Source organism: Tripterygium wilfordii, chromosome 19 (genome assembly GCF_013401445.1).
Source record: "Tripterygium wilfordii isolate XIE 37 chromosome 19, ASM1340144v1, whole genome shotgun sequence".
NCBI lineage: Eukaryota > Viridiplantae > Streptophyta > Magnoliopsida > Celastrales > Celastraceae > Tripterygium > Tripterygium wilfordii.
The window spans coordinates 10046679-10057561 of NC_052250.1; the positions used below are offsets into that span (position 1 = coordinate 10046679).

The 10883-nt window shown below is 36.3% G+C and overlaps 1 protein-coding gene across 1 annotated transcript; it reads left to right on the top strand.

Annotated features, from left to right (window-relative positions):
• Nucleotides 1–777: 777 nt before the first annotated feature.
• LOC119985744 (cold-responsive protein kinase 1-like) lies at nt 778–10267 on the top strand. The gene is made up of 7 exons (XM_038830121.1): nt 778–944; nt 5448–5600; nt 5819–5934; nt 6021–6231; nt 6403–6640; nt 7730–7880; nt 9575–10267. The coding sequence occupies exons 2-7, from the start codon at nt 5531–5533 to the stop codon at nt 9971–9973; spliced, it is 1185 nt and encodes a 394-aa protein (XP_038686049.1). The 5' UTR covers nt 778–944; nt 5448–5530; the 3' UTR covers nt 9974–10267.
• Nucleotides 10268–10883: the final 616 nt, after the last annotated feature.

Sequence of the window (10883 nt, forward strand, 5' to 3'; positions counted from 1 at the left end):
TATAAACTAGAGTTGGTATCCCAATTTTTTCGATGTGAGATACTCATCATGGTAGTGAAACTCTTTAATTAGGGGTGTATTTAACAATATTAAATATTTTTTTCATATTAAATTTTGAGTATGTACTTTTTAATCATTTTGTAAAGTAGCATTATAGTCCAAAAGGTTCTAAAACTTTATAGGGTTGTATTTAAGAAAAACAATGGTGTATTTAACGGTCCCCTAATTGAATATTTGTCATCAATAAACATAATTGGATAAGCAATTATTATCGTCATGATGAAGAATCGTTGACATTTTAGTGGGAACACCACATCTGACATGCGCTTCCAAGTCAAGTCTTCTCTGGGTGGCAGGGGTCTGCTGTAGTAAAAATTGCAGCAGATCCCGCCGTAGATAATTTGAATCCCAAAATTTTTTTATTTTATTTTGAAAAAATTATAAATGTGTAGTTTATGATCTAATGAGTCCAACGATATATTTTTTGTTAGAAACAAAAATCAAATTCATCATGATCCAGACACCGAATGTTTTGAGTTTACATACGACGATCTAAAATTGTTAAGCATTTTTCATATATCATATGATTTTTGTTTTGAACAAAAAAAATATCGTTAGATTCGTTAGACCATAAACTACACATCTATAATTTTTTCAAAATAAAATAAATTTTTTTTTTTGTTTAAAATGGTTATTACAACGGGGCCTGCTGTAATTTTTTTACAGCGAAGCCCCGGCACCCGTCTTCTCTCCTCTGTCGGCCTCCGAGACTCCGAGTTAAAAGAATTGAATTCCAGCCAAAACGTGTCTTTTCCTTGCTGGACTTTGTCAACAACCACATCTGAAAATTACTGCTGCTCTCCGACTCTTATCTTGCGCTTTTTGAACTCTCTCAACTTGCGCAGCGCATCATTCGTTCTCTTTCGATCTGTACTTTTTCTGAGGTACGTTTGTTATTTGGGTTTGTTTGTTTACGTTTTTGATTAGCTGGGTTCGTCTTAATTTCCGGCTGTTCTTTTTTACTCTATCCCGCTTGTGTTTTTAGTTTGTTTTTATGTCTTCGTGGTGCTTCTTTTCGAGTTTTGGGTTTTTTAGTTGATGAATTCTGCGATTGATGTATTGATCTGTATTATTTCTGGTCGAGATTTTTCCTTGTCTTGATCTGTACAGGGGTTTCCATGTGCTGAATTTGTTATATTAATATGTTGGGTTTAGGGTTCAATTTGGTTTTTGGTTATGTTAGAAGGGTATAATTTTTTACATGGTATTAAAAGCTAACTTGAGCTGGCCTTTTGGGTTGAGAAGTTGTAAGAAGGGGTTGAATTGACTTTGCTAGGCTGAGATGAGTTTGATATGGGAACTATCAAGAGGGGTGGACAGTATTCCGTGGACAATGTTTTCTAATACCAGGGAAAGAAGAAGAAGACTGAATTGAAAATTTACTTAAAGCTTGTTGTTGTAGTCATCTGCCCTTTTGATAACGAGAATATGCAGATGTATATAAATGGACTCCTAAGATGAATCCTGAAAAGGTTATCTTTCTTAATTGCGTAAGTGTTTGGGTGCTCTTGACTTGTTAAAACTAAGGCATAGGAAAGCAGTCACTATGCCTCTTGCTTAGAGTTTCTTAGGAGTTTAGTGTGGCTTTTCAAAGGCACATGATGTGTTTGGGTTCTGGATAAGTTGGGGAGGATAAGAGTGATAGATGGTGAAGTATACTTGACTTTCATTTATACAAAGCCCCCTCCTTATAGTTTATAGGCTTTCCCAGTCGTCTTTGTTTTCTTTTGATAGGATAAGACAAACGTATTTCAGGGCACCAGCTGCCAAGAAGGCGCCAATAGTACAGTATTGCTGTTTCATGTTAAAAACAATTCCTCTCAAGTCACCAATTGTTTCCCCCATACCTTGATACCAAATTAATAGATCATAAAACGTCACATATTCAAAATCAGAGAAAGAAGACTCCCTGGCCCCCACCATATTTGCCCAGCTGGTTGTTAGAGGAGAATTATGATTCACACTTTCTTTTCCTTTGCTTCACCACATTGATTATTCTTGAAAATTTTCTTTTCAAAGTGTTCTCTCTACATCTTTACATCTTCCCAAAACCTTGGACCTCTAGCCCTTCTAGCCTCACTTAACTTCCATCCATTTGTCTCCATCCCCATATGAAATGACATGTATGAGCCTTCTCTGTAATCCGTTGTCCTCCTTTGCGAATCTCCATAACGCAATTTTTAGTAAAAAGAGTGGAAGATTTAATGCCCAAACCTCCTGGTTTTCAGGGTCTTTGAATGGTTTGATTATTTTCATGTCTTTTGACTGCTAGACTTCTCATTGATGCTTTTCATTTTTGGACTCATACTTGCACAAATCAAGAAGTTTCACTGACAGACAACTAGGACTAAGTAGTTAATGGTTACTTGATTACTAGAGTAATGATAATATTTTTAAGCAAAGTTTTTTACTTTCCATACATGTTGCTTGACCCCAACCCTGCCCACTACGGAGGTATTGTGCACAACATGGGTGTTGTTTACCTTTTTAGGCAAACATGTGGCCTAGTGGTGCAACCTAGAAGTCACAAGCTCAATTCCTGGAAACAAGCTCTCCACATATTATGTGGGGATGAGGTCTGCGAGAGTCTTGTGCACAAGAGTTGTTACTTTACAGGCGAACGTGTGGCCCAGTGGTAGAGTTGCAAGGATGCAACCTAGAGGTCACATGTTCAATTACTGGAAACAACTTCTCCACATATTATATGAGGTAAAATCTGCGTACATCCTACTTATGCCCGACCCGGCCTACTTTGGGAGTCTTGTGCATGGGAGCTATTTACCTTTATAGGCGAACATGTGACCCATGGGTAGAGTTGTAGTGGTGCAATCTAGAGGTCAAAGGTTCAATTGCTGGAAATAGTCTCTCCACATATTATGTGGGGGTAAGGTCTACGTACATACTGTCTGTCCCGATCCCATTCACTGTAGGAGCATTGTGCATGAGAGTTGTTTACCTTTTTAATGGATGAAGATACTTCTTCTAAAGATAGCCATTAGAATAATTTTAGTTGACTATATATCTGGCAGACTTTTCTCCTGCTGGTTGTTTATTTCCACTAATTACTACCTGGCTCCAACAGGTGAAAAACTTGATATTTTTGAAAGTTCTTTGTAGTTGCATGGACAGTTTGGTGCAATATTCTATGTACCTCCGCAGTTTGATTCTCCCTTCTATTTAATTATGAACTTCCTACAACATCTGTTGTTATGTTGAGATGAATTGTTTATCCAGACCATCTTCAGTAAGATCCAACTATTTTGTGATCCGTGAGGGTCTAGGAGAACCTTGAATGGTCCACTTCGAGGATAGGGCAAAAGTAGTTAAGAATTTGTTCTAATATGCATAGCACGTTGAATGGTCTAGAATTATTCCAGTTTTAGTCCAATCATTACTTTTGTTTCCAACCTGAAATTCCAAGAATCTCTTGTGTCATTTTGCTACTGATTATATTGCTGAATAGTTATTTCAATACTCATACACCCTCCATTGTTATTATCAGAGTAGTTAAAGGCTCAATGTGCACTCAAGGCACATATGCCTTTGGCATGTGCCTTGCAGTTATATCGCTGAATACTTATTTCAATACTTGAACACCATATTATCATCAGAGTAGTTAAAGGCTCAAGTGCACTCAAGGCACTTACGCCTTTGGTGTGCCTTGCGGTTATATTTCTGAATACTCTAAACCCTTCATCATTGTTATCAGAGAGTTAAAGTCTCAAGGTGACACGCCTTAGAGAGGCGAGGCACATAATTAAGATAAATAATAAAATAAACATATTCAACGATGCATATCCAGGACAAAATGATTAAATAACATACTAAATCATTATTAAACATTAGCATCATAAACAAGTTGAATCACAATTTCACATCATGGATTCACTGTGAAATTTAATCACACATAAAGTGGGTCCATAATGCAAAAAACACTGGAGGTTTATAAGGCGAGAAGCTTGCCTTGTAAAGAAAAGTGTAAAAGGCACGCCTGACCTGTGCTTAGGAAAGGATGGTGCACCTGAGGCTGGCAGGTGATGTGGAACATTATCTCTTAACACTCCTCCTCACTTTTGGGCTAGACAATCCGAAGGCCCTACAAGTGCAACAAACGGGTAAACCATGGCCCAAAAAACAGATGGAGGTAAGGCTGTCCAGAACATATCTAGGGGCCTGCTCCGATACCATGTTAAATTTGGCTTATGGTGGCCCATACACTCTCCCTAACTATTTACCTACGATACTATAATCTAACTGTGAATGAGAAAGCCAATTCTCCAAAATATTCTTTTAACACTAAAGTCAGTAACGTACTAAATCAGTTTGTAAATGACTCGTGTAACTATCACTGTGCCTTTCTCCTAGTTGTATAAACCATGGTCTTGGATCCTCCTTTCAAAATAAGATGTTATTTTCCTAGCCAAGTATTGCCTGGGCCTTCATTCCCTTAACCTCCCCCCACCAGGTCTCTCTCTCTCTCTCTCCCTCCCTATTACGTTTTTTTTTATGCAGGGGCTTTGTCAATCAGTTTAATACTCAAATAAGGAGACACCTTTCATCCTGTAGGTGTTTGCTATCAACTTTCTTTTAAGTTACCTATGCTCCTGTAAAATCTGAGCAAGTTAGCTTGTACTTCAGGCAATCCTTAACCTGGTTGCTCCATGTATGGGTGGCTTGTTCGTTGACTTTGACCCATGCCCAACATAAGTTCCAAAGGGAAATCGTAAGGAGCTAATATAATCAGGAAATTCTGGTTACGTATTTTGTGATAGTCTGATAGATGTTTTTTGTTGATGCAAGTTTTCGTATTTATATCTTTCGTTTAATTTTTGGAGAGATGCAGCCAATACTGAACATTTTTGTTGGTTCCATATCTAAGAAAATACAATCAATTGGAGATCAACGATAACAGTGACAGATGTTGTTATTTATTGATTACTGATTGTAGCTTACATAATAACCACTAGGGCATGTTTGTAATAAAAGTCTATCTAGGTATGTTAAATTCGTTGCACCTTAATTTTTCTATTTTATATGCTTATTAGAAGTGGGGAGACTCCTTTAGTTTTTTTTTTTTTATGTTGGACGTTAAATTAACTGGATGTAGAAAGCTAAAATGTTGTTCATGCAATCTTACTTTCTTGACAGATTTAGCTGCCCTCTGTCTTCAGATATTCCCTTTTTATTTTATCATCTCCCATCTGCCGGAGGTCTTAGCCTGCCTCAGCCATACGCAGATTTGAACTTATGACCTCCATATATTGAATACATTCTTTGAAGTTAGTTGCAACCTGAAGCAATTCATGGCTAAGTTTCACAATATTTTGAATTTGATTTATTTGTGTTTTGCAATATGTGCAATAACATTTGCATTTCTCATTGTCTAGTTTGCTGGGCCTTGGGAGTGAATATTTCAAGCATTTTTTGACATCTGGCATATATTATCTGGGCCCGGTAGTACCATAAAGTTATGACCTGTTTTCCAAGATTGAGTAGGAGGCTGGGTTTTTCCACAGAAAGATCCTATGAAGTTGATGACGGTAATCTACTGAAATATCGGAAATCTCAAGTCCACTTTTTTGCTAAGAATTAAGGCTACGTATTAGATTTCTGTAGTTGTCTTTTTTGTTTATTCCTAGATTAACTGTCTTGACGTCTTCTATACTTCTACTAGCACATGGTCTCTTGTCTCTTGATTTCCCTTACTTTTGGGCTAATTCATGTACAGAAGATTGTAATTAGTTTGTATTGTGTACAGAAGTTGCAGGAATCCACAATGTCAAAACTTATAGTTACAAAGAACTAAGCATTGCCACTAATGATTTTACTTTTGCCAATAAAATTGGAGAGGGTGGTTTTGGTTCTGTTTATAAGGTAACTACTTATTTGCATTGTTCATGCTCAAAGAACTTTTGGCATTTCACTATATGTCTACTAAAATATATATTTTCGATTGCCAGGGACGGCTTAAAAATGGAAAGATCGCTGCCATAAAAGTTCTTTCTGCTGAATCAAGACAAGGTGTTGGGGAATTCTTGACAGAGATTAATGTGATATCTGAAATAGAGCATGAAAATTTGGTTAAGCTCTATGGCTGCTGTGTGGAAGGCAATCATAGGATTCTGGTTTACAACTATCTTGAAAATAATAGCCTCGCACAAACTCTTCTTGGTAATAATATGAAGTGGAAGCTTTTAGAGCATTGTTTTGCAGATTCTGCTAGATATATTGTGATGATATTATATTGTGAAGATACTTTCAATGAATAAGTTTAGAAATTCAGTGTTGATATCCTTTCTTTCCTTATCTGGAGCTCACTCTCTACTATGGTATTATTTGTAGGTGGGGGTCATAGTAGTCTTCACTTTAGTTGGCGGGCAAGATCCAGAATAGCCATTGGTGTTGCACGTGGGTTAGCTTTCCTTCATGAGGAAGTACGACCTCACATTGTTCACAGGGATATCAAAGCTAGCAATATTCTCCTAGACAAAGATCTAAACCCTAAAATCTCAGATTTTGGTCTTGCAAAGCTTATCCCGTCTCACATGACTCATGTCAGCACCCGTGTGGCTGGAACCATGTAAGTCACAGCTTTTAGTCATAATGCTCTGATTCTGCATTTATTTTCAAATTAACATATAAGCCATTAGAGGTAAAGTTAAGTGGTTGGTTAGTGGGAAAGTTGCTTCATAGCAAGCATTGTGCTGCGCAGGTTCAAACCATGGTAAAATATTTACTGTCAACAGTTGTGATCGAGTCCATGTTGTATCATGCATCGTTGTTGTCATTCCTGATTGTTGAAATTCAGAGTTGGGGTTTAAGGTTTTATGATGTCATATGGGTAGTAAATAGTAATAGTTTTTTACAAGAGTATCCATCTATAGATGTATTTGATTTGTGGATATTTTAACAGTCTTACTATGTTTATGATGAAAAGGAATTTGAAGCAAAAATAGTTTAAAATTTAAGGATTAAACACTTTTTAAGGGAAATTACAGGATTTAAAACCGCAATTACTGTTGTTAATTTTGGTCTCGACATGCCTCCCAAATACGGGCTCATTTCGTACAGCAGTGATTTTGATGAAACACTGTATTTACAAAAGCTTTAGAAAGACAATGGTTAGATGTTAAATGTGGTGGTGATCTTAAGGAAGACCTTTATAACAAACTAAATGTATATTGGAATTAGTAGATATAAATGATAATATCCATACTGAAGATTTCATTTTGCTTAAATTTCAATAGATAAAGATATGTTTTCCTAGTCCTTTCATATAAATCCTCCTTATTTTATTCTTCCTCTTCCAGCAAAAGCACCTAAATTGTGCTTCCCCTAATAGAGGTTTTAACCTTCCTATGTCTTCACTTTGAATTTTTTTTTTTCAATTATAACCAAAAATATGAAAAGTACTTGTCATAGTAAAAGAGTGCTTTATGCACACCACAATGTATTACCACATAGGGCCTAAAATCTTTGTCTGGTAAATTGTAGTTCTAATGGTAGTCTTCCTTTTCCAAGAAATAGGACTCAAAACATTGTTTGATTGAACACTTTACCACCGATCACATGTCAATTCTAGACCGTACATATTTCTTTTTATCGTTTTCCTTTTATTTTGGTACAAAAATTTACTATGATGTGCTTATGTCTGCATTTGTTGCTCTAGAGGTTATCTGGCACCAGAGTATGCAATACGAGGGCAGTTAACACGAAAAGCAGATATATATAGTTTTGGTGTTCTTCTGGTGGAAATAGTCAGTGGGAGATGCAACACAAACACACGGCTGCCAATTGAAGAGCAGTATATCTTAGAACGGGTATGAAATTTAAAGCTTTTAAATGAAATGAGGAAATCAATTGTTTTGACAAATGATGTTGACTTGTTACTTCTCTTTTGTGAGCTGTTATTTTTATATTATTATTATTTTTTTCTAATGTTGATGTTTTCTCCAACTTTTCTCAAAATTTTTTGTCAAGTATGTAAGTTGTATAAGTGATGTGAATGCCCTAATCGTATAAGTTAACTTATTGAGTTGAATGTCAAAGTAACAAATCCTAACATGGTATCGGTGTAGGAGGTCTTGGGTTCAAACCTTAGCTTTTGCAATTTAAACTCCCATTTGTTGTTATCCCAACTGTGGGCCATTGTGTGTGTTTTTTGGTGGCTCAAGTGAAGGCCTTGTGTCAGAGTAGTCCTAGTGTTGGGCCTCGTTTATTGTGCACATGTTGGGCAGTTGAATTGTCCAGCCGACACGCGAGGGGAGTGTTAGAATATGTATAAATAATGTGAAATGTCCCAACCCAACAAGTTAACATATGGGTTGAACGATAAAGTAACAAATATTAACACACATAGATTGTAACTACGCTGAATTTGACAGTCAAACTCAAAAGAGTGGGCTACATGGGAAAACTCAAACTGTTTCATAGATTGCTTTTTGATAACTTATTTTTCCAGCTGTTCAAGCATTTGGAAATCCCTTGGAGCTTATGCCCAGTTAACATAAAATAAAGACCTTTGCTGAATAGCTCACTTATCTTGTTCCATTATTTTGTTATCCTTCTTGTCTGAAAGAACATTGGTGGCCAGCCTATCATGTCTACAAGCTTATGACATCAAAAGGTGACTATAATGTTCTCATGCATGGATGGAGAAGCTTCCAATAAAATATATGACCTCCCACTTTTACATCATAACATGCATATATGCTGGGTTTGATACCCTTACATATTGTTTAGACATATATGTACAATAACCTCGCACGTATTTCATGAACACTCATAAGCAACTCAAATTTAGCAAAACCATGCTGTGAATTTACCGGAAAATTTTCCACTCATCGCTTCTCATCTGTGAAAAATCTTTCCGAAACATTCATTAGTTTATCAATAATGGATTAACAAATAAATGTGTGCATGGGACACATACATATCTATATTATAAATAATTCTGCAAGGCAGAAGCTAAGGCCAATATCGTTTATACTGTATTTGTCATTAGATGCATGTTAATAAGTGTTCCTAACAATCTATCTAGTTAAATGTTTTTTTTTTACTTGGAGATTACCAGGCACTGCGTGTTTAGAGTCTTTGATGGGAAATTCAATAATTGGTTGTAAGAATACATAGTAATAGTGTGGGATGTCCTCTGTATGTATCGTGTATGCATGTTTGCGACAAAAGAGTTTGAAAAGACCATTTTGATAATGGAGTTTCAGATTTGAAGATTTCCTTCTTATTTTCGTCTCGACATAAGAACTACAGCATGTAGTTAGTGCTCTGAAGGTTGCCATTTATTTGATGGATTGGACTATATCTGAAGTTAAGCTTTGGAAGAACTTGGTCTTAATTCTTAGTTGAAGTGCTCAAGTCATATTACTCAAAAAAATAAAATCGTCTTGAATGAATTTCTCAAATCATATTAACAATTAGAAGTCTCTCACTGTTTCATGTAAAATAGCCTATTTTATGTTTGCCAACTGTTGATGATTTGTGGCTTTTGTTGTTTCAGACATGGGAGCTATATGAGCGGAGGGAGCTGGTTGCTCTGGTAGACACATCATTAAACGGGGATTTCGATGCAGAACAAGCTTGTAGATTCCTAAAGATTGGCCTTCTCTGCACTCAAGACACTCCAAAACTCCGGCCATCCATGTCAATTGTGGTCCAGATGTTAACGGGTCAGATATCCGTTGACAATCGTAAGATAATGAAACCGGGCTTAATTTCCGATTTCATGGACCTCAAGGTACGGGGCTCTCCAAAAACTAAGCCACACTCTAAGATTTCATCTTACACTGCATCTTCTAGCTCGGACACCATTGATAATTCAACCTTCTCATCGGAGACCACAACTTATGCGACAACTTTCACTACCACATATGATAAGAGCGCCGACGTATCAATGTGAAATTCTGTATACCAATTTAATTGATTTGAGATTTTATTCTTCTCAATTTGAAGGCCTTTTCTTTTTGTATATTTGACTAGTAGCTTTCTCATGCTCGCTTCATACGTACAAAGGAAGTTTATTGTGTGTTTGATATGGTTAGTAGTTAAAAAGGCGAAAGATATGTTTAGTAGTTAAAGATGTGGCTTCTGTGAATATTTCTAGCCACACGGGTGACTTTATTGCGATATTTGTTCTATATAAAGAACTGGTAATTGATGTCACTTCTATTTTTATTGTGGTTGTTTGATAGAATTTTGTGAACTTTTAAGTGTTGAATTTATTCTTGGCCGGAAAAGGCAGTCTTACTTGAAACTTATCCATTGATGATACTGGGTTCGTGCCTTGTTTCTAGCTTTAAAGTATGAAGGATAACTATATGAATTATCCGTATGATGCAAGTTCATTTCTTTTACAGTAGACTGAAAAATGCGACAGAACGATGATAGATGCAGGCGCATTTATGGGAAAGACTGAAGAAGTTGCGCACACCTTGTTGGAGGAAATAGGTTTGGATCACGTTTTGGGGTTGATTTTGTTGCTGAAAAATATATATCTTTTTTTTATTCTCCTCTCTCTCCCTCTTGGCCGACCCTAGGGTTGGGGTTTCCTTATTGTTTTTTTACTTTCTCACTTCAATTCCAATCATATTTAGGAATGTAAGTGTGTATTGAACCCTTTAATAATTGACTACTAAATCCTTAAGGACTCAATCCTATCCCTTGATCAAAATCAAGTTTGATGAGTAATTAATCTTGACCTATGATCAATCTTTCTTAGCCTTAGGCGTGTGACCCCTATAGAGTTCCTTTGGAGTTTTGTTTTTCCTATTTTGTTTATGCAATATCATGATCTCCATATTGTATTAGAA